This window comes from Thamnophis sirtalis, unplaced genomic scaffold (assembly GCF_051295495.1).
Source record: "Thamnophis sirtalis isolate CommonGarterSnake01/CBP01778 unplaced genomic scaffold, rThaSir2_p1.2 scaffold_1, whole genome shotgun sequence".
Taxonomy (NCBI): Eukaryota; Metazoa; Chordata; class Lepidosauria; order Squamata; family Natricidae; genus Thamnophis; species Thamnophis sirtalis.
In genome coordinates this window covers 12,996,682-13,021,339 of record NW_028261381.1, presented here as the reverse complement: position 1 = coordinate 13,021,339, position 24,658 = coordinate 12,996,682, and the positions used below count along the sequence as shown (strand labels likewise).

Below are 24,658 nucleotides of genomic sequence, written 5' to 3'. Positions count from 1 at the left end.
CTGTAATTAAGTACATCTGTATCTCTTTTGGAAGCAGTAACACATAAGCAAACATTGCTTGTTGGTATGGTATTTATTTAACCACTAAAGCAACTTGGCTTTTTTCAGCTTTTGTAACAGAATAAGAGTGTCAAGTATCTATTATTTCCTGCCACCATCCTGCCCTTTCTTTAATGCTGATCTTTTATTGTTGGTGAAACAAATTATTACAGGGTTCTAAGAATTGTTCTGTATTGATTCTAATTGCGGACCATCTCCATCATTTTCTGTTTTATAATCCTTAGAGATATTTTGTTGGACTGATATTTTCCTGTCCTTATATAATGTAATTATATTGGTTTTTAACCAATCATTTTGGAAATTCAGAAATACTTTATTAGTACATTTATAACTGTACCATACCCAGAATAGAGATGCTCTGTGGGATTTTCTGATATTGTACTTTGAGCTTATAAAATATGTCTTGCTCTCTCTACTTCTTTCCTGGAAGTCAAAACTCATGGCCAAGTAAAACTATCCACATCTGTCACATTTATAATAGTGGAGATCTCCAAATTTAAGTTCCAGTTTTAAAGGAAACAAGTTATAATTACATTGTTCCTAGGTGCTGCAGGGTTTTTACTAGTTCATGTCTCTTAATCCTGGTCTCTCTGTACTGCATCTGTGTCACAGAGCTTCATGCTATTCAAAACATTGTAAAATGTATGAGAATTAGTGATATGTTGGACCAGATGCCTCACAGATGTTTTTCTTTTGCTTTGCCATTATCCCCTTTCTGCATGGTTAAAAAATCAAGACAAATATTGCTCTTCTTTACATCTATCAGCATAGCAAAAAACCTCCAGGTGTTTTAACAGTAAAATAAATAATTTTTCAGCCTTTCCCCTATTAGTACTTTATCTTGGGTTGATGGGAAGATGCTCTGATGCGTACACTAAAAGTGATCTTTAATTGGTGCTTAGATTGTCTTTTTCATGGAGGTTTCTTTGCACATTTCTTTCCCAGCTTCATCAGGTCTTGAAAACACAACATTCAGTAAACAATATTATAAAAATAGTGTATGTTTGTAATTATTTTATTACAGTATGGATTTAAAAGCTTTAAATAGATCAGATTTGTCAATTGACCACTTAGAAGGGTTAATTAAGTCTCTTAGTATAATTCTGAATGTTTCAAATTTTCTGCAGAAAAGGTAAAAAGAAAAAAATTGATGGACAGAATTCACCTATTCAAAGTTCTTTTTTTTCCCCCACTAGCCCTTGGGATGACAGGCATGCTATGCAAAGAAGTAGGTGGTTTGTCAGGCTGTACATTTGTATTTTAACTTTTAACTCAGTTGCTTGAACACATAAAAAAGCTGGTTGGCTGGGATGGTCTGTCCTGCAGAATGGAAGAAAAGGAAGTAGTTAAAATAGCTCTTCCTGGTTTGTTAGAATATATTACACAACTGGTGTTTATTTTTTGCTTGTGATGTAATGTTATTCTTTATTTTTTTCTCCAAATGTTAATTTAACTGGTATTGCTTTTGAAAATGAAGGTAGTTGAACTATCAAAAATAGAGTAGTGGGCTTAAAAAAGTGTCATGGCACAGCTCATTTGCAAAATGTTTGTAGTTGTAGCATTCATGTAGATCAGGAATGTCCAACCCACAGGTGGCTGTGGACAGCTAGTAATGTGGCCCCACAAAATCGTAAACTTTTAACATTATGTGATTTATATACTTTAACTATATTATATGTTTTAAATGTGGCCCAAGGCAGTTCCTCTTCACTCAATGTAGCCCAGGCAAGCCAAAAAGATAGCTATCCATGATGTAGATCAGCTTCATCCACCTTTTCCAGCTCAATGGACCGGTGGGGGCGGGAGAGAGAGGATGGTTTCACACATGCATGCGCGCCACTTTCATAAATGCAATTTCGCACATGCAGACGCACACTCACCCACCACTTCCATGGCCTGGTTCCGAATGGGATGCAGCCCAGCATTGGGTCACAGAAAGGGGGTTGGGAATCCCTGATGTAGATAGTACTGTATTGGGGTAGTGAATAAAGTACAATATTAGTGTCAGGTGCTGCTTCATTTAATAATCAGGAAAGAAACCACTCAACTCCATTCTTAGAATTAAGTGTACTTTTACTAATTACAAACGAATAGTAGCAAAGCAAAGCTGAGTCTTGAGTAAATTGGCGCGAAAGCAATGGATATCATGTATAATTCAATCCCCTCCCCTTGGCACCCCATTTCATAGTCCAATAATATTTCACCCAACTGTCAGGTGGGAGATATCTTCAAAAAGCATCATCAGACTGGAATGCTGGACAGTTGGCCTTGGCGGGAAACTCCCTTCTGTCACATGCGCAGAAAGATGGTCAGGACAGCTTCTAATAACAATCCTCCAGCACATAATGTTTCCCCCTCCCAAATACCATGCCCCCCTCCCCCCCCCCCCGTTTCAATGGCAGCCGAAGCAGCAGCGAAGCAGAGGCTGACAATTAGGTAATATTAAGCATTTGTGTGTGACAAAATAGATATGTAACTGTATAACTGCCCCGATTTTTTGTAAATTAAACTACTTGTAATTAATGACACATCAAAGGCAACCAAGAATCCTAAACTTGTGCCTTATTTTGCTTGTAGATTTCAAATTAATACCAGTATTTTCCATCAGGTACCTATAGGATTAAAACAGCATAGTGACAGTGCCATAGATGTCTGTGGATGACTGGAAAAAAATGCTGTATATTAGCTAGATAGTATGTGAATATATTTAGTTTCTCTACTGCTGCTACAATATGAGTAAACATTTTGGGTTGTTTGTTTCTTATTTTCTCAGGGTGATATATTTTAAGTATTTACCAGACAGGCCTAATCTAACCTTTGATCAAATAAGCAAGGACATTGTAGTCACATGAACTAGTGATTATCTAGTTTTCTACTTTATGCCCTCTGGAAATTTTCTCTGAAAACAGCGCTGGGAATGTTCACTTTTGTATGTATGAGATACATGACGACATAACTATGTCTATTGCTAAGAGTGGTTTAGTTCTGGAGCTTCTGTTTAATTTTTTGAGACTGTACATTTTCTTTTCAGTTCTTATCACTGAGCTAGGGACAGCTTTAAACTGATCCTTCTAGCATTCTTATGTGCATAGTCTTTGTTCACATAAATACTTTTAAATTTCTCTCCTACGATGGTAAGTAGACAGCTACATCTTAGCAGTGTTAATGTGTACCTGTGGTGGGGGAGGCGGGGGGGGGGGAGTTTGCTAACAAAGAAAAGGAGAGTTCTTCTATCCCTAACATTGAGTCTGCAATTTAACCATTGACCGAATGATTCATTTTGTCCCTAATTCATTGTTATTCACCCAAAGTCACAAATGGCATTTTGTTAGTTTGCTACAGGTTTTCCTCAACTTACATCCTTTGTTTAGCGATTGTTTGAAGTTACAGGGGCGCTGGAAACCCCCCCCCCCTTGCACTTCAAACCATCACAGCGTGGTCAAAATTTCAACTGTCATGTATTTATCATGGTTGCAGCATCCTGGGTCCTGGAGTCGTGTGATCACCATTTATTACCTTAACCAGCTGGCTTCTGACAAGCAAAGTCAATGAGAGAAGCTGGATTTGCTAAGCAACCACACTTAATAACTGCAATGATTTCCTTAACACCTGCCGCACAGAAAGTTGTAAAATTGGGCGTGACTCACTTAACAACTACCTTATATAACTACCTAATATATAAGTTGAAGTCCACACACCTGAAAATAACTAAGGTGGAAATACACTGGATTAGAGCAGAGCAAATGTTGTCTCTGTTTTTAAAAAGAGAGCAAAGGAGAATTCAAAGAATTGCAAACCAGTCTGCCAGATATCTGTGCCTGGGGAGTGCAGATCTTAAAGTTATTTAACCGTAAGAAGGGGATTGTCAATTATTCTTATTTTAAATGGGACAACTTGGAAGAATGCTTTAGGCAGGATATATGTTGATTTTAACAAAGGTGTTTTTTTGATAGACTGGTGTTCTGAGTGGCAAGATATATATAACTGCCTTAAATTATGTAGAAAACTCATAAGAGTGCCTCAGCAGATTGGAGGGGGGATATCAAATGGGGGGGCTGCTGGGGGTTCACAGGGGTTCAGGAGAACCTCTAGCTAAGATTCTGTGCAGTTTGTAGAACCCCCAAATCCCACTCCTGGCTGGCCCCGCCCACCCAGCCCCTCCCAGTAGTTCCCACATGGCCCATTTTGTATGCAGAAAAGTGGAGGGTGCGAACGGAGGCTCGGGGAGGCCACCATAGGGCCTCCCAGAGGCTTGAGGAAAGCCTCCAGAGCCTGGGGAGGGCAAAACATCCCCCCCCGCATGGTGCAAGGGGACGCCCACCATGGCCATGCCCAATCAGCAACCAGGCAGACAAAATCCTTGTTTAAATTTTTGAAGTCCACTCCTGATATCAAATATGCTGCTACAAAATAAGTCCAAGCATTTTTAATTTGACGTGAAGAGGTTAAGGGAATGGCAAGATTTGCAGATTGTGTAATTAGGTGAGATAGTTTTCTAGAAGATGCAACCAGTCTTGCCGCAAACAAGAGGGGGTGTCAACCTATTCTCCAAATCACCCGAAGGCAGGAAAAGAAGTAGTGGATGGGAATTAATCAGGGATTAGATTAGATTAGATTGTTTATTTGTATGCCGCCCTTTTCCCTGGGGGGACTCAGGGCGGCTCACAATCCAAGGAAGGGGGGGGAAAACAGACTTTTACATATAAGACAGTACATGATTAAAACGCAACATTCATACCATTCGGGCGGGTTACAATCTTTAGCCCCAGGCCTGACGGGATAGCCAGATTCTAAGGGCTGTGCGGAAGGACTGGAGGGTGGTGTGGGTACGAAGCTCCACAGGGAGATCGTTCCATTGGGTCGGGGCTACCACTGAGAAGGCTCTCCTCCGCGTGGTGGCCAGTCGGCATTGGCCAGCAGATGGAACTCGGAGGAGGCCTAAACGATGAGATCTAATGGGTCGTGTGGAGGTGATTGGCAGTAGGCGGTCTCTCAAGTACCCAGATCCAGGGAGAGAAGCAACCTAGAATTAAGGAGAAATTTCCAGACAGTGAGAACAATGAATCACTGGAACGACTTGCTTCCAGAAGTTGTGATCTCCCAGGTCCCTTCCAACTCAGTTATTCGGTTAAGACTAAAACAATTCAAAATGAAACTTGATGGAACAGAGAAATGAGCTGAGAGTAAGTTAAAGGTTAATTACAAAGTTATACATGTAATAAATATAGCTTAAAATTGCACAGGTTCAGAATGGGAAATAACCCAGTTTGGTAATAATTACTGTGAAAAAATAAGCCTTGCAATAATAGTTGATTATCAACTGAATATTAGTCAGTCAGGTGTTATGACTGCCAAAAAGCTAACTGCACTTTGAGCCTGGATTAACAAAAGCATTGTTTCTAAATCATAGCCCATTAAGCCAAGATCCTTTTAAATAAAATACTCAGGCAAACAAAATAGAGATCCATAACTCTACACCACCTTGTCTGTTATGGCTTATCTGTCTGTCAAGCGTTTTGGCATGCTTTATAAGATATGAGGAAGTCATTACTTGGTTTCATTTATTTAAACCCTTCTTTAGATCATAGAAATAACCATTTTGCTAGGAACCGTGACTGATTATTTTCACTGCTATGATGGCTACTTTTTCCAATTTCTGAGAATGTGAAATAACAGGTAGAAGCAAAGGTGGTGAGATGCTGGAATAGCTGAAACCTCAATGATACTGAACTTACGTGTTGTTACCTATATGAAACATTCTAGGGAAGAGCAAGCTGCCAGTGAAATTATGAGAGGGCTATTATATTTATTGTTATTTTCTAATCTTTTATTAGTTCCTTGTGTGTGTGTGTGTGTGTGAGAGAGAGAGAGAGAGAGAGAGATGTTTATGTCAAAATGCAATATAAAAATACCATATTCAAACGTGGCATGGTGGTTTGGCAAGTGAACTCTAAGATCCGTACAATCTCTTAAGATATGTTTTCACATGTGAAGGCACCTCTGAAAGTGTCTTCATTTAATGTTAGGTTGCCAAATAGCATTTTTTCAGTGACTTCCTTGTTTTGCTATGTAGAACAAGTGTTGCTTTCATTCCAAGTGTGTCCTTTGTAGAAAAGCTTGTGTATACTTTGCTAATTGGAGTTTTGACATGGAGACAAAACACTGTTGGTAACTTACTGAAATATTAAGATGTTTCATTGTTCTTTTGTTTGTTCTGAATGTTAGTAAAGCGTTAGCTTGACGGAGGCGCACTCCTTGTGTAATATGTAAATTGAGAGGGCAAATGTTTTTTTAGGGTTAGGGTTAGGATTTAGTAAATCTAAATTTAAGGGACACAAATGGTATATACAGTAGATTTGTACGACCCTAAGCTTATTTGGATAACATGTTGTTGTATTCATTTCAAATAATGCTGAAGACTTTCCGAAATAATCTAAAGTAATTATTTAAATGCAGAATGAAAACGAGCTATATTCTGGCAAATTCTATTGTGAAATAGAGGAATGCCATAGAATACTTGGATCAGGCTTTCGTCGCTGTATATTTATTCACAGTGCTGGTATTTATAGAGAATTTGGACATTACTAGATTAAATATCTTCCCTTATCGACAGGGAGTTGAAAAGATTTATAGAGGTACACTTACTCAGTGTAGGATTCATGAGACCATTTGGGACGCATGGACATCCAGTTTCTGTTTGAAGACATTTAGAGGAGAATTTACTACCTCATTTGACAACCTGATAAAGCAGTCAAGGAATTCACCTTGATGGATACCTCAGGCCTTCTTATAGTTTTGACCCACTGATTCTGGTCCTACTCCCTCCCCTTAGTTGTATTTTGTGTGTACACTAAATAAACCCAGTTTTTTAACCATTCTTTATAGGCTATCAAACACTTCATTAACTTGGTAGCCTTCCTCTGATTTCCTCCAGTTTGTCACTCTCCTTTTGAACTAAGGAGCCGAGACCTGGATGCAGTACTTGAAATGAGATCTAATCAAGTTAGAGTAGAGTAGAACAGTTTCTGTGTTTCCCCAAAAATAAGACAGGGTCTTATTTTCTTTTGACCCCTGAAATAAGCGCTTGGCCTTATTTTCAGGGAGGTCTTATTACTTTTGAGGTGCAGAAGGCGGTGAACGTGGTCACCTCATGGCTGCTGCTGTGTTGCAATATTTTTGGAGAGGGCTTATTTTAGCACATGCGCTCAAAAGCTCGGTTGGGCTTATTATCTGGGGAGATCTTATTTTTAGGGAAACAGGGTACTAGCTGTTTGCACATCAAGATAGCATTTGCCTTTTTATCAGCTTCATCACACTGCACCCTATTTCATCCTTATGTTTCATCTCTTCCCTACACATATGCAGAATTTTACATTTTTCCCTGTTAAAGACCATCCTGTTGATTTTAATCTAGTGCTCAAACCGTTTTGAGTTTTCTTTCATTTAAAGCAGGCATGTCCAACCTTTTGGCTTACCTGGGCCACATTGAGTGAAGAGGAATTGTCTCGGGTTGCTTACAAATATATATTATAAATTTTAACATCATTGTGATTTTTAGGGCTATTATATATATACATTACATCAGTGGTTCCCAAACTTGGCAACTTTAAGACTTGTGGACTTCAATTCCCAGAATTCTGGGAGTTGAAGTCCACAAGTCTTAAAGTTGCCAAGTTTGGGAACCACTGCATTACATATATACATATATACATTCACACACACACACACACACACCCTAAAAAATCACATAACAATGTTAACATTTATGATCTTGTGAGTCTGCCTTACTTAGCTGTTCAGGGCTCCCTGCAGCCCAGGGGCCATGGATTGGACATAACCTGATTTAAAATATTGGCCATACTTCCAAATTTTCTGCCATTTGCAAACTTTGAAAGTGTCCCCTCAACTCTCCTATCAAGATAATTGATAAAACCGATGAGCTGTACAGAGCCCTGTTTTATTCCACACTACAGGTAATCCTTAACTTAGGACCACAATGGAACCCAGAATTTTGATTGTAAGCCATTGTGGTTGTAACTTGAGGCACCACTTGAACAAACTCAATTTTTCAAAGGTTTTTTAAATGGTCATAAAGCAAGTTATGCAGTGAATCTTGAACATGATGCAAATTGCACAATTCTTAAGAAAATCTATTCTTCCAAATGGACATTATTTGCTTGAAACTGTCAAAAAATGCCAGAAACTGGGGTGGGTGGGTTTGCAAATCATGGTCACATGACTGTGGGACACTGCAACTGGTTGTAAATGTGAGCCTGTTGCCAAGCTCCTAAAATGCAATCCCGTAACGACAAGGCAGGGGGCGGCGCTATAACTTCAAGGATAGGTCATGAATAGCTTTTTTAAAGTATGTCGTAACTTCAAATGGTCATCAAACAACCAGTTATAAATGGAGGACTACCTGTACTTTCCATCAGGCTGAGGTGTTAATGGCAGTCCTTTGGCACAATAGTATGATTCTATCTATGATGTGATTCTGTAATTCTAATGTTCCTTACGTCAATATGAATTTGAACTATCTCATGTTGGAGTAGCATATGTAAACATATGTAGAGTTTTGATTTATGTTTTGATTTAGATTTCCTTAGTACATAGGTAAGCATTACTTATTTTTTAACCGAGTGTCCTGTTTAATTGAAGTTTTATTAAACAGGTAGATGAATGCATCCATAGAAAGGTGGAAGTAGTATAATCACTAAAGCCATCTTCGAATCTGATTACCTTCTTGATTTGTTTGACTAACCTCCACAATTGAGTGGAAAGTCTGGTTTTGAATGCCAAGTTAGTTTAGTATGTAAATTAAATTTCCCTAAATTACATTTCCCCGCTGTGACACGGAATTCACTAGAGTGACATTAAAAAATTAAGACACTATGAGCCTAATCAAGCTCACAGGGATGATGTGAGTATTGTAGCAGTGGAATAGGGAGCTTTTTAATGTGTTTCTTAGAAAAAGCCAGGACATCACATATGTCACCAAAATATCGATTACCTTAATTAGATATTATAAGTTAGTGTGTGTCTGTTTAGTCTCTGTTCTAGATGTTACCTGTGTTTCTTAATGTTCTACTAGAGTTGTAGGTGTGATTCTTTTTTGGGGGGGGGGAAGGGAAACTAAAGAAAGGATAATTAATTATTTAACTATAATTTTAGATCTCTTGGAAAAGTCCCGTGTTGTTAAACAGCCCAGAGGTGAAAGAAATTTCCATATTTTCTATCAAATTCTGTCTGGAGCTTCAGAAGATTTGCTCAGTAAGTACAATTTTGGAGAATATTGAAGTTAAAACTGCATATGGAACTAGGTAATTTATTTCAAGCTGGCATAACTAATCCTGATATTGTGTGCATTCCTTATTTAAATCCAGGCATACAAAAATGGCTGTCATTGCTGCTAAACAAGAGCAGTAATCTGAATTTGCTAGTAAAAGATATATTTTTATTTTAACAGAAAAACTTAAGTTGGACACAGACTTCAGTCGATACAATTACTTGGGTCTGGGCTCGGCAAAAGTAAATGGAGTAGATGATGCTTCAAACTTTAGAACAGTTAAGGTAAGAATTCATACCTTTCTGCTATATTCAGTATTGGTTCAATTTCAGTTTGAAGTGTAAAATTATTTATGTTTGACTATTCTTTATCATTTTTCTAGTTAAAATGTGTTGCTACATTGATTTAATAACTGTAGAAGGGTATATTCACATTTTAAAAACAGAAATCAAATGATAATTAAAACATTTAACTGTGAATTAAAAATCATTTCTAGTAACATCTGTAGGTTAAATAAAATTCTAGTGTGACTATACTATGAGAGATTTGGGATATTGAAGATTTGGGCCAGCTGAGAAGTGGTGGGATTCAAATTTTTTAACTACCGGTTCTGTGGGCGTGCCTTGATGGATATGCCTTGGTGGGCATGGTAGAGGAAGGATACTGTAAAATCTCCATTCCCTCCCCACTCTAGGGGAAGGTTACTGCAAAATCCTTATTCCCTCCCGATCAGGTGGGACTCGGGAGGCAGAGAATAGATGGGGGCGGGGCCAGTCAGAGGTGGTATTTACTGGTTCTCTGAACTACTCAAAATTTCTGCTACCGGTTCTCCAGAATTGGCCAGAACCTGCTGAATACCACCTCTGCAGCTGAGAGATATAAATTTCAATCCTAAATAGCTCTCTAAATAAAAACTTATGTGAATTTTTTAAAAAAACTCATGTAATCCATACCCCTTCTTCTTTTTGTTCCTATTTATACTCTAATGCATGGGTGTCAAACTCGCCACATCACGTTGCCATCATGTGACATTTCATGATGTTTTCCCCCTTCACAGAGCTGGGGTGGGTGTGGCCTGTGCGTGATGCATCCCCCGGGCCGTCAGTTTGACACCCCTGCTCTAACGCCTTGTTCCACATACTGAAGTTGTCCCCTGGAAAGCAAGACTTTATTAGCCCCCTTATTTTACTACATTCTGTCCTGTAAGGTCTACTAAGCACCATCCTTACTGTTTTTTTCAGTGCCAGGCAAAGGTGTTTTTAATACTTTAAGGCTTTTCATAATGTGCTAATACTGCCGTGATTTTTAACTTAGTGTTTTTTTTTTACTTTTGCTCTTTCTGCTTTAATGTTTATCTTGTTGAGTTTGTTTTGTACTGTTCTTCTAAAACATTTCTCTGTGTGCTTTCGTTAATGAAAATGATATAGAAAAGTAAATAGATACCACTTAGTTGGCTGTGAAAATAAAATAAATTGGGTGCAGTCGGAAACAACTAAAAGGAAGGAGGAAAAGATAAAAATGTAATAAACACGATTTCCATCTTCTAGAATGCCATGCAGATTGTGGGATTTATGGATGACGAGATCGAGTCAGTATTTGAAGTTGTTGCTGCTGTTTTAAAACTGGGAAACATTGAATTTAAACCAGAATCTCGTGTGAATGGATTAGATGAAAGTAAAATCAAAGATAAAAATGGTAATTCAAATAATAGAGTTTAACTGAGTAACATTTATCTTCTCTCCATTGATTTACAGTACTACCTATTTTTTTGGCTTGTTTTTAATGTATTAATTTCAAGGTCAATGACAGAATCTTTATTATCGAATCCTTATTTATTAGTATACTACGTATTTTTCTGTCAGTTTGGAATTGTTCATAATTCTTCATCAGACAATATTTTTTTAAAAAAAAATTCTTACGTACTACTGTTCAAGTTCATTGAAGGTCTTCTGGTTTTTATTTAGTCTGTAGAAGATAAGCACGTACAAAATAAAAACCACATTTTCTTATACCGCATTAACCTTTTTCCACTTTACCCAGTCTTAAAATTACTGACTTAATTTTAACTATTTAGTGGACTTCGGCATTATCTGATAGTGGAAGCGATACAAAAGCCCTAAATACTGCACTTTATGCACTCAAAAATGACAAATAAATAGGTTAGACAGAAAAACAATGGCTGGATAACATTGTAGTCAGAGAGTCTGAATTTAATAATAATGTCTTAAAATGGAATAAGGGATGAAATGATGCATTCAGATTATACTCTTTCAGATCCTTGGGTATTTTAATTTGCATCTTGTCTTCTATCTAGAAGTGGTGGGATAAAGTAACAGTAAATTTAGCATGTTTGTTAAAAATGTAGAATTCAATTTTCACTCAAAAGTATTTTCATCCTTGGCCAAACAGTTTCCTTGGTAGATAGAAAGTAGCTAAAGTGGGCAGTTTTTATATTTAAAAAAGCTACAGATAATTTTAGATGACATGGCAAATATTTAAAAATACATTTTAGAAAGGAAATCAGTAAAAGCTACATTTGCGTGCAAAGCCAAGCATCCTTTGTCAAATTGTATGTTTCAGTGAATCACTAGGTAAAAGAAGGCGGCACACCCTCTACATGCGTAGAAAGTTAAATACAACATCATTCTGCAAATTTGAATGCATGCTTACTATTTCTATACAGTTGTTTGCAGAGTCAAAATAAAGAAATAAAGAATAAGGCAGATGACGTTATTTTGCCTAGCCAGTTGCTAGACAAAAGTACTGTTCAAGTGAATAAATATTTTTTTGAAAATACAATAAAACTCACCTCAAACTCTGTATGCTTCAAGTTATGATTCTTCTTTTCCACAGAGCTTAAAGAAATATGTGAATTGACAGGAATTGATCAGTCAGTTCTGGAAAGAGCTTTTAGCTTCCGCACTGTTGAAGCCAAGCAGGAGAAAGTATCTACAACTTTAAATGTAGCTCAGGTAATGCCAGATGATTACAGTAGTTTAACTGTCTGTTTAATAAATTTATAGGCCGCCCAATCCCGAAGGACTCCCCCAGTAGTGAATCCCCCTCCCCCACTTTCAATAACAGATGCTGCAAAAAAGCTTAGGCTAGTATTTTTTTAAAAAATTTTCCCTAAAGTACATCTGCAGACCATGGGTGGCTATTGGTTCTTACCACCTTATGCTGTACCAGAACCAGAAAATACTTTAATCTATCTTAAATGTTTCTTTCTTTTAACTAGGCTTATTATGCTCGGGATGCTCTGGCAAAGAATCTTTACAGTAGACTGTTTTGTTGGCTTGTTACCAGAATCAATGAAAGCATTAAGGTATAGTTCATCAAATGCAATAAAATTTAAATGACAGCACATAAAATAAATGGTCATCAGTTTTTGCATACAAGCAATATGTATATCAGGGTCTCCAACCTGTGGACCGTGGCCCACTACTGGACCACGGTCTAATCACCACTGGGCTGCATGAGTGGCCGGCGGGTGTGCATGCATCTGCGCGTATACACAGCCCCACTTGTGCAAGTGTCGCTGCAGGTGGTTGCTGCCCCACTTGAATGTCATTCTGGGCGCTTGTGGCTTCACTCACGCAAGCCTTGTTGCGGGTGCTTATGGCCCCATTCGCGCTTGTGTTGTCATGAACATTGCGGGCGCTTTCACCAATGCACCTGCACCTGCCACCCCTACAAAATCATTCCCTCTTTCTCTGCTTCTCCCTGTTCCAGGGCATCAACTTGGAAAGGTTGGGGAACTCTGATGTGTGCCATATGATTTTTTTTTAATTTACACTACTTTTTATTTATCTATCTTGCTGCCATCTATTATTAATCATGTAAATAATAACTTTTTCTACAGGCACAGTCCAAAGTAAGGAAGAAAGTAATGGGGGTTTTGGACATCTATGGCTTTGAAATTTTTGAGGTATTTTCTTTACTCCAAACTAATTTATTAGCAAAATACAATGTAGTTACTTGTTTGAACTCTCCATCTTCTAACTCAGCATAAAATAGGTCAAGAATCAATTAACATAGGGGAAGAAGTCTCAGTAAATCATGACTGGTTAAACTGCCTGGGATGAAACACATTATTTTGATTAGATATACATTCAGATTAATTTTTTTAAAAATGGCAGAACAAAAACTGTTGCTAGCAATTTTGTTTGTATGGGGGAAAACATTTTTGAACTGATTTTAAATACTTGAGATTTAAGTTATATATTGAAGCTCATTTGCATTATAAGTCATGACCCTTTGTTCGTTCTTTTTTTGGGGGGGCAAAGAGATTAATTATTGCCAAGACATTTTGAAACACATAAATAATTGGCAAATTGTTTATATTTTTTAATTGAAGAATCAGTCTCTTCAATAATTCCTCAGGTAGGTTTAGATATCTGTTGCCCACATCATGTTTGATTAGAAGCCACTCCTGGATAAAACTTTATACAAATAAGAATCATGTGACTTTATGAAAAAAGATCTGTGTATTCAGAACAGATTATTATTATTTTTTACTAAGAGTACTGGGAGAAACGTAAGATAGCTATGAGAGCATGCTAAATTCAGATCTGCAATGATTTTCTAATTAGTATATCTACATCTAGTGTAGGGTTATTACATTCATGATTTACATGATTAGACATGCACTTATAATTTATAAAATATAAAATATCTATTACAGACCTGAACATATAGAGTATTGATTTTTGAAATCAATGGTTTTATTTAGGGTGAATAAACACAACTTTGAAATATAGTTTTAGGTTTAAAAAAAGTTTAATAAAAGAAAAACTCTCATGAATGAAGTTGCTGGATTTTTTAAAAATTAATCTGTAAAACTATTTTTACAGATAGTTAATGATCATTACAGGGACTGGCAACGCTGATGCTAACCAATGTGGACACAAAGCAAAAAAATAATATATCTCATAATCATGTTGTCAGCCCTCCCAGGTAAACCAAATAGAAAAGCTGACCAGATGAGCTAATTCTACTTTATTGTAAAAACAGAATTTTATAAGTTTGAAATCTCCCATTGCCTGCCTGATCAGAGGTGGGTTCCTACCAGTTCGCACCAGTTCGGTAGAACCGGTTTGTCAAATCTACCGAACCGGTTAGAAGAGGTTCCACCAGTGGACCCGGAAAGCAGGCCACACCTACAGAAGAGGTTCCAAAAATTTTTGAAACCCACCACACACACACACACAGACTCACACGAAAGAGAAAGAGAAAGAAAGGAAGAAAGAAATAAAGAAAAAAAAGAAAGAAAAAGAGAGAGAGATGAAAGAAAAAAAGGAAAAGGGACAGAGAGACAAAAGGAAGGAAAGAGAGAGAGAGAAAGAAAGAAAGAAAGAAAGAAAGAAAGAAAGAAAGAAAGAAAGAAAGAAAGAAAGAAAGAAAGAAAACACATGGCCGGCAAGCCACTCCCACAAAGGAGGCCACACCCACAGAGTAGGTTTGAAACCCACCACTGTGCCTGATCCATTAGGATCGGTCTTTCCTAAGTTTCTTTTTCTGTCTATTAAGCAACTGTGGACTCCATCTTTTATGATCAGTTCCTAGGAAGCATTTCTTCCCCTGATCCTTTAAGGTTATTTTCACATACCATTACATCTACTTACTTACAATGGAAATTCTGGTTGTGGTTGTTAAATAAATCATGCATGATCATTAAGTGTGACATCATGTGACTGCAAGTTGCTACTTCCTGCTGGCTGCCCCTCTGACTTTGCTTGTTGGAAATCAATGAAGGTCGCAAATGGCAATCATGTGACCATGGGGATTTGAGGACCAATCATAAGTCTCCTCATTTAGCACCACTGTACCTAAAAAAAATAGTTGAATGTATAGTTGCTAAGTGAGGACTGCCTGTATACATACAATAGTTGTAAAGTGCTAGTTTTTTTTAACAAAAAGCATGATTATAGAATGTTAACAAATATTCTGGCTTTTTTTTCTTTTGAAAATCTTGAATAAGACAAGGCATTAGATATGAAATGTCAATTTTACAACTGCTTCACTTAGCAGTGGAAATTCTAGTCCCAATTTCCATCTTAACTAAAGAACTACCCGTAGCTTCCTCTTAAAATTAAGGCAATACTTAGCTTGAAGAAACAATGTACCTTGCTATTCTCGGATGATACTGAGTTAATTAGATTACCTGTAGGTTCCTTATATTAGAAATAATTAGTTTTAGTTCATTGCTGTAATGTGAATACTTTCATGTTTCTTTTCTTTAAAAAAACATTGGCTGTTCCTTGCTGAATGCTATTACCTATTTAGCGTAACCAGTACCCAAAAGGAAGTGATTATATGTGTGACTGAAGTCCATTAGGTAATTTACAGAATGATATACCGATATGATATCATTATCATGAGATAGTAAATTGTAAAAATGGCTTGCAGACTATAAGTCTTTTGATTTATAACCCTTCCAAGTGTGATTTAATGACACTTTTTTTCTCTTTTATTGGATAGGATAACAGTTTTGAACAGTTTATTATTAACTACTGCAATGAGAAACTGCAGCAGATCTTCATTGAGCTTACTCTAAAGGAAGAACAAGAAGAATATATAAGAGAGGTATATATTTGTTTCCTGTGCAACTTCCCAGTCCTGCCATAAGTAGCTTCTTCTGTTTGCCTTTATTAACTTTAGGAAAAGTTGTGCCAGTCTTGTAAGATATGAGGTTGTTCCCTATACTGACAGCTGTTAATGAATCATAAGTGTTAGCTTTGAAAGAAAATTAATAATACAAAAGGCACAAAAGGTTGGCAAAAGTTTTGTTGAGATCCAAGAAGTAGCAAAGCGTAAGAGTATTCTGGAAGCATAGATGTGAACATGCAGAATATTGCACAGGTAATATAAAATGTGTTTTGGTGATGCTCGGTATCACACAGGACTTGATTGATGACATTACAAAAAATAGTACTACCAAAGTGTAATCTATTCTGTTCTGATGGCGTCATTTAAACCAAGCATCTGTCCTCCTGAAGATGAAGATTAAAGGCAGACAAATCTCAGGGGTTTGTGAGGTGAAACAGTCATTTCCTTAGAAACACTCTCAAGATGTGCAAAGTGTTTATTGACCTAAGGCTTCGCACTGAAGGAATTTGGATCTGTTTCAATTAAGTGCATGGGAAATTGACACAGATTGGGGAATGGAATGGAAAACACATCTGGCAGTTATTCAAGAACACTCAGTTTGGTTTAGCAGCGTTAGCAGTTTCTGCGTTTCTAACAAATATAAAGCTCCCATCTGAGCACCACCACCACCCCCAAATAATTGTAATTGGGAAAGAGAGGATGCAAAAACAACACAAAAAACTCCCTCCCTTTTTGAGATATATAACACCTTTATCAGAAGATTTAAAATAATTTTAATTGGCACTCTTTGAGAAAGAAGGTAAAAATAGACGTTTATCTATTTAATTGTTTTCTTTAGATCATCTTCTTCTTGTGAAAACTTTAATTTCCTCTAATCTAAAATTAAAGATTCCAAGTTCACCTAATGCTAATGAGGAAAAAGTCCATTGAAATGTCCTTAAAATCTTAACTTGCAGCAGTATTTTTCTTAGGATTTAGAAAAACTGGGTATTATTCTAGGTCATGACAATTTATTAAAACATGCTTGAATTAAGGCAAGTAGTAGATCTTTGAAAGAAGCCAGATAATCCAGAAAATACAGTTTCTCTTCTATGGCTGTTTATATATGGTTTATGTATTGCCAGCTTTAAATATCTTATACCATGAAGCATACAGTTAAATCATGCCATCTCCTTTGATTGGTGTTGCACAACAGTGACATATTCCAGGCCGGAGAGCATGGACTAAGAAAGGGAAGCATATTGAACACGTACTTATGCAAATATTTTTAACCTTAGTTCAAGAATATTCTTTAAGAATACTCAGGGAGTATAGTACAAAACTTAATTTTAATGCTTTTTTTACAGTCTTGAATTATATAGGCAAAAAATAAACATAATAGTGGGAAACCACTCAGTTACAGATGTCCAATAACTTTTGTTATGTAAATGTTGACCAAGTGTCAGCTTTTGGTTAAGTTAGTTCTATTGAACTTGGTAGAGTTTTACATGGTTGGGGAACCTCTATATTTATGCTGTTAAAAATTATTTGGCCATATTTCTTTCTCAGTTTTTCAACCTTATTTTTATAGGGTATTGAATGGACTCACATTGAATACTTCAACAACGCTATAATTTGTGATCTTATAGAGAATGTAAGTCCTTGTGTAAAATTCTTTTGCATTGTTTTGTTGTGTCTGTGTTATTTTTTTTCTTTTTATCAAAAATTCAGCTGTCAGCGAATGCTCCTGTGTTACCATTTTCTCCTTTACTTTTATACACAAAAAGTAGAAAGGAAAGACATATAGGAAGGGGAAAAAAAGAAAACTTGTATCAAAGGTATAGAAAGTTTTTAAGCAAGGCATTAAACCTTGATTTAAGTGATATATTTTGCCTTGTAACATTTATATAGTACCATTTAGTTAATAATGACATTACTGAGCATGTAAGTCACAGCTGTCAAACTCGCGGCCCATGGGCATCACGCACTGGCCATGCCCATGCCCGGTTTAGTGAAAGGGGAGAAAAGTCCCAATATGTCATGTGAAGCCCCCATGACAACGTGAGTTTGACACCCCTGATGTACCTTTTCTGAACTGTTCTGTAATTTAGTGAATTACATTTCATTGGAAATGAATCATATAAGGGCAAACAATTCAGACCTTCTCATGTCACATTAGTTCCTCGGCAACAGTGGAAACTGGATGAATATTTTAATTAGCATATGACAAAGGATCAGCTTTTTCCTATTCTGAGAGTCTCTACTGAACTTTTCTTAGGAAGAACAAATCATACTAGCCTGGTTCACCTCTCACAGCAATAAAATTACTTGTTTTGGCTGTATGTTGTCAAGCCCAGCCTTTGTGGTTTGGGTTATGGATTATGTAACTTAATGTTATAGGAATAAGCTAATTGTGGCTTCTTCAATAAATCATGTATTCAGACAATCATATATTGTCTGTAAAGATCTGTGGGATGAGAATCCTGTAGAGGATTTATGAATATTTAGTAAGATGTGGCCATAAAGAACACTGTGCAGCCTTTTGGAGAAACCAATATTTGGATAATATTATTCTACATCAAATAAGGTAAATGTATTGTTCCAGGCAGAATTCCCCTGTTTTCTAGACTAGATATAGCAAAAAAGAGGGAGGTTTTGCCAATATTAATAATCCATTCTTTTTTTTTTTTTTTTTAAAGGCTCTAAAATTGTATGAGTAGAAGGGCAATTCAAATACTGTCTGTTTCATGCTATTTCATTTTCTTCAGTGCGTATTCTGTGTTTTTGCATGTCTTCATTTTTCAAGAGCTATACTAAATTGTGATCATTGTCATACCACCTGAATTTCTTTCTTGTGTTGTGTTCCTATGTTTTCCCAAAACTTATTATCAGTAATTTTTCATGAATGATATGCAAGGGAGCCCCATCTCTCCACCCAGGAAACAATGTGTGCTTGTTTCTTATACACATTCTCAGAATCTGTTTGAGAATTTGCAGAACACAGATTCTCAGTTGAGCCATTAAGTGTGAATCAGCCTTAAAATCAGCTTCAAACTGTGGAAAGTTTTTTTTTGGGGGGGGGGGGTCCTTGATAGTTAGATAGAATGATTCATATTGGAATCAGTGTTGCTGTTATCATTGCATAGCCTCTATTTAAAACTATGTGATGGGAATGTATGGCTTTTTTAAAAATTAAGCTATGATCCGTCTTTATGGTAGTACATCTATCTTCAGGGGATTGGGTAAAGATAGATGTTCACAACCTGGGAAAGTAGACTGGAAACCTCTTAGAAGGCTTGAACAGAAAGCTCCAAATCTTAATATTTCAGTTTCATGTATGCCGTATGTTTTTTCTTACAACAATTACTAACTCGTTTTCAGGTGAATGATACTTAGAAATGTTATTTCTGCTTGTTATATTCTGTTCATAGTTTGCTTGATGCTTGTCGCTTGTCTATATGGTCTAAATCAGTAGACAAAAAATTGGACTTATTGAAATCTGATTCACTTTTTTTTTTCATCATAGAGCAATCAAGTGTAAGTACTTTTTAAAGCATATGATAGAATATTTATGCCCTAATAATAAAATGAACTGTTACATTACCCAACAGCATCAGAATGGAATCCTAGCTATGCTAGATGAAGAATGTCTGCGGCCAGGGGCTGTTACTGACGAAACCTTCTTAGACAAATTAAACCAGGTCTGTGCTACTCACCAACACTTTGAAAGCAGGATGAGCAAATGTTCACGTTTCTTGAACGATACTTCCCTCCCACACTGTTGCTTCAGAATTCAACATTATGCTGGCAAGGTAAGGATTTCAAATAGCCTTGAATATTTGAAAATATGTTTGCTTTTGACATTCCCCCTCCTCTTCATCGAGAAGATAAAAGGCTCAAATCCCATGAAATATCACCCCTGGGGATTGAGCTGCCCCATTCACTTAGGCAGAAGCTGTGGACTCAATTGGTCAAGAAATTACAGCTGGTGGGTTCCAGGAGAAGAACCTTTTCTGCTCTGGCTCCCACCCTCTGGAACATGTTCCCCGTCAAGCTGAGTTCCACTTGACCTTCTGAAGAGGCCACAAAACCAGGTTCTGCTAATTGGCTTGGGGCCCCCATGGGGTCCTTTCACCCTGAAGGTGGTTAGTAGAATAAGATGAATATCTCATCTTCATCCCATTTTTGTGTGGGTTCCTGGTATCTGTTAACTTTTAATATATTTAATGTTTTAACATTTTAATGTTTTATATTCCTGTTTTATGATATTGTAAGTCACCCAGTGTTACTTGACCATGAGATGGATAGTATGTAAAATAAATAAATAAAGGTAGAATAGTAGATCTGAGAAAAACAGCATGCATTGATGAGTTGCCTTTGGTGGTTTTCATTCTAATACTTCCGCAAACATTATAGCAATTTCAGAATTGAAGAGAGATGTACAATTTAATATCCTTTCGCTTTCTTATGGTAGAAACTTCTAAACTCCAATAAGTGATGGAATTTTATGAGAATTAATGCTGGATATAAAAAGATAGTCATTTGGATAATGTGATCAATTTGTTCTTGGTGTGTTTTTCTCCTCCCAGAATTGATCACCTTTGCTTATTTAGATTCTTGGTTTGTTGTTTTAGGTGATGTATCAAGTAGAAGGGTTTGTGGACAAGAATAATGACCTGCTTTACCGTGATCTGTCTCAAGCTATGTGGAAGGCCAACCACTCCCTCATTAAAGCACTATTTCCAGAAGGAAACCCTGTCAAGATTAATTTAAAGAGGCCACCAACAGCAGGTTCCCAGTTCAAAGTTTCTGTGGCAACATTGATGAGGAACTTGCAAACAAAAAATCCCAATTACATTAGGTAAAGTTCAGGAAATGGAAGAAATTGCGCTTGCGACAATGGTAATCTTTAATTCATACTCTAAATGAGAGCATGAAAGAGAGTGATCTATTTATATCAGTTGAATATAATTTAGTTGGAAAAGAGGTAATTTTTTTTTAATTAGGTGACTTTTATATATCCCAGTTTCAAATTACAAAAAGACCTGTTATGAATATTCATAGTATCTCAACTGAGTGGATATGATCTAAATATGATGCAATTTATTTTAGCTGATCTTTTTTCCCCCAAAGATGAAGGGGAAATCTCACCATAAATTAATGGTTCTAATTGCTCTATGGTAGGGGAAACTCAAGGCCCGCAGGGCTGGCCTGGAAATACAAAAGGACCAACCAAAATGGGCCACAGGGAAAGAGGGGCTTCATGTGGCCTCCCTGTGCCCCGTTTTTGGCTTTCACAGCCTCCTGCAGCACTCTGCCAGCCAACAATGGACCGCATGGAAGCCCCATAAGGCCCCCACATGGCCCATTTTGGCCTCCACTGTCTCCAACAGCACTCCTGCCAATGGAAAACAGGCTGCGCACAGCCCGTTTTCAGCTGACAGATTGCTGCAGGAGGACTGGATTGGACTGGATTACAATTATGTGGCCTCAAATAAGTGCCTGATCTGGATAGAAAACAAGCAACATCCTATGTTAATACTACAGTTTAATGCCAGATTTCACATACTGTAGGTCCATTTAATCAACAATTTATAATTGAGAGCCATTTCTATTTACTATCCTGCAAATTTATCTCTGCTGTTAGATCTTATATTTGTAAATAACATGTATTATCATGTTATTTATGCTATTGTATTTTTGTTATTAGTTATTAGTTGAATAATAAAAATGCAGTAGTATAAATAGCTTTTCTGCCTGGAAAAGCAATTTACTATTAAACAATGGGGTATACTTTTAGAAATAAAAAAATGCAGTGGAGTATGAAAAATACCTACTCCTGTCTCTAAGGTTTCTTTGGTTGTAAAACCAGACTGTTGGATCCAACAGCTTTAGATTACTTTTATCCACTCTTCTTCTTTCCATTTCTGGGGAAGGTTGTTGCAAGGTGGTTGGCACTTAGTTGCAGAGAGCCTTGGCTGAAACAGATCATCTGAACCCTCTTCAGTCAGGATTCAGGCTGGGGTACAGTACCAAGGTGACATTGGTTGCACTTGTAGGTGAACTCTGGAGAACACAAGAGGGCTGAGTTCCTGTCCCTCCTCGGTCTCAGCAGCTTTTGATACTATTAAGAACCAAGGTGTGAGGTAAAACGGAACGGTTTATTATAACAGTCAACTACAACGGTGTTTCAGAACGCGGACAGCGCCAGCCCAACTGACAGCTCTTTATATACCCGAGCTGTCAGTTGGCTGGCCAATGGGTGGCCGGTGATTATCCCGCCAGCCAGCAGGCGCGCCCGAGCCAATCAAGTAACGGCTGCTCCGGCCCCGCCTGCTGGCTGCGTCGCAAAGACACAACAGATACCATCAACCGTGGTCAGGTTCACTAGCTGGGAGTGGGAGGCACTGTTTTATGGTGGTTTTTCTCCTTTTTCTGTGGTCGGTTTCAGTCGGGACAGGAAATTTCAGGCCCCTGCAGTGTGAGATCCCTCAAGGTTCAGGTCTTTCTCCTCTCCTCTTTAACATTTACATCAAACTGCTGGTTGAGATCATTTGCCAGTATGTAGTACTATGTCATCAGTATGATGATGTTACCTAGTTATATACATCTCCACCCCAGTCAGGCAACTGATGCAACCACGATGTTGACTGGGTGCCTGGAAGCTATAGAATCTGGATGGGGGGAAGCCAATTTCTACTGAATATTTCGAATGAATGAATGGTGGGCATAATAGATTTCTGTTCTAGGTACTGCACTTTTTCTCAACAAATTCTTTGATTTGCAGATGTATTAAACCTAATGACCAAAAAGCAGCACACATCTTCAGTGATGCTCTTGTGTGCCATCAAGTTCGATATTTAGGTCTGATGGAAAATGTCCGAGTCAGAAGGGCAGGATATGCATTCCGTCAAACTTATGAGCCTTGCCTGGAAAGATACAAAATGCTTTGCAAGCAGACCTGGCCACAATGGAGAGGCCCTGCAAGGTAAGAATTACTACAAATAAATGCATCCTGGGTACAGACCTAACGTGGATTGCTTAGCTCTGGTTAAACAGTTTAGATTGAGCTGCAGCACTGCATATTCCTTCTGATGTGACAGTTCAGAAAGTATCTGAGACTATTATTTGAGTATTGCTGGCTTAATGGTACAGAGAACCATTCAGGGTTATGTTCAGGAGACTTTGAGCAAAGAAAGCAAAATAGTATATTCCAAGCTTCAGTCTACAACCATAGTTAAGGATCTTGCAGCATTTTCCTTCTCCATTGATCTAGTGAAAGCCAAATGATGCCTCCATGTCACTCATTATTGATAGCAATAGCAATAGACTTATATACCGCTTCACAGTGCTTGGTAGCCCTCTCTTAAGCGGTTTACAGAATCAGCATATTGCCGCCAACAATTTGGGTCCTCGTTTTGCCGACCTCCGAAGGATGAGTCAACCTTGAGCCTGGTGAGATTTGAACTGCCAAATTGCAGGCAGCTGGCAGTCAGCAGAAGTAGCCTGCACTGCTGCACTCTAACCACTGTACCACGGTGGCTCATGCACGTTCCTTCTCTACCATAGATTGCCAACTACATCTGGAGTAAAGGCTAAGGTATCATTGTTTGAGAGGGACAGCTTTGCATGTTGCATGCAAATTCCTAGTACAAGTTGAAGAATTGAACTTGGCTTCTCATTTTTTTGAGGCAGGCTATTTGCACTTGCGAACCTAGCAGTTCAAAAGCATGCAAAAACAAGTAGATAAATAGATATCACTTCGGTGGGAAGGTAACAGTGTTCTGTACATCTCGGCATATAGTCATACTGGCCACATGAACAGAGAAATATTTTCAGACAATATTTCTCGGCTAAGAAACGGAGATGAGCCCCACCCTATAGAGCCGGACATGACTGGGCAATGGAAACATTTAGTTTTATTTGCACATGGGTGTGGAAAGTGGCAAGAAGGACATGTCAAAAAGCTCTAGCACAATTATTTTTTTCATATTCATACTGTGTTTTTTTATTATTTGGGGAGAGTTTGCCTCACCTTTCCTAATGTTTTGCATAATTGTTGGTATCCTTCCAGGTGTTACTTTATACCTATACTCAATGGTACTTTATACCTATATTAGAATATAAACAAATACAGGTGGTGGCACTTATCCTATCTTTGTTAATCGCACGGTTGGAGTTGTGCTTGGGTGAGAGATTAGTTGGGAAATTTTTTTTAAAAAAGTCCTGGACTGCCAAGAAAACCATATGTCTAAAAAATACGTATAACTCTCAATTATTATCACCGTCATGTCTATTCAGTGGTTAGCATTTTCATAGTTGGACAGTTTTCTAAAAACCTGAGATGAGATGAGATGTGTCTTGGAGATTGAATGAAAACTTATTTAGATATGAAAAGTATATTAATGATTGTAAAAAATTACTATCTGAATATTTTGTTTCGAATATGAATAAGGGTACATCTATGGAATTTGTATGGGATGCAAGCTAAGCGTATATGAGAGGAGTCTTGATGAATATAAATAAAACACATAGAAATAAGCAAGGGTTAAAACGAACAGAACTGGAAGAGGAAATTAAGAGAAAAGAGCTGGAGTTAACAATGAACCCAGACGATACAAAGGTTAAGGAAGGGAGGTGTGGTTTTCTCGATGCTACATATTATCATATATGGTGGACCTGCCAAAAGGTTAAGCAGAAATGATTTAAACTGTTAAAAGTTAG

The 24,658-nt window shown here is 37.4% G+C and overlaps 1 protein-coding gene across 3 annotated transcripts in view; it reads left to right on the top strand.

Moving 5' to 3' along the window:
* Positions 1-24,658, top strand: part of MYO1B (myosin IB) — a 125,907-nt gene that overhangs the window by 73,513 nt on the left and 27,736 nt on the right. For all 3 annotated transcript variants that reach the window (XM_087707759.1, XM_087707752.1, XM_087707764.1), the window contains exons 8-18: positions 9,232-9,330; positions 9,527-9,630; positions 10,894-11,041; positions 12,200-12,318; positions 12,585-12,671; positions 13,209-13,274; positions 15,827-15,931; positions 17,526-17,588; positions 19,546-19,746; positions 20,569-20,795; positions 22,722-22,922. In XM_087707759.1, the coding sequence (XP_087563885.1) occupies positions 9,232-9,330; positions 9,527-9,630; positions 10,894-11,041; positions 12,200-12,318; positions 12,585-12,671; positions 13,209-13,274; positions 15,827-15,931; positions 17,526-17,588; positions 19,546-19,746; positions 20,569-20,795; positions 22,722-22,922 (1,420 nt within the window). The remainder of the gene's footprint in view (positions 1-9,231; positions 9,331-9,526; positions 9,631-10,893; positions 11,042-12,199; positions 12,319-12,584; positions 12,672-13,208; positions 13,275-15,826; positions 15,932-17,525; positions 17,589-19,545; positions 19,747-20,568; positions 20,796-22,721; positions 22,923-24,658) is intronic.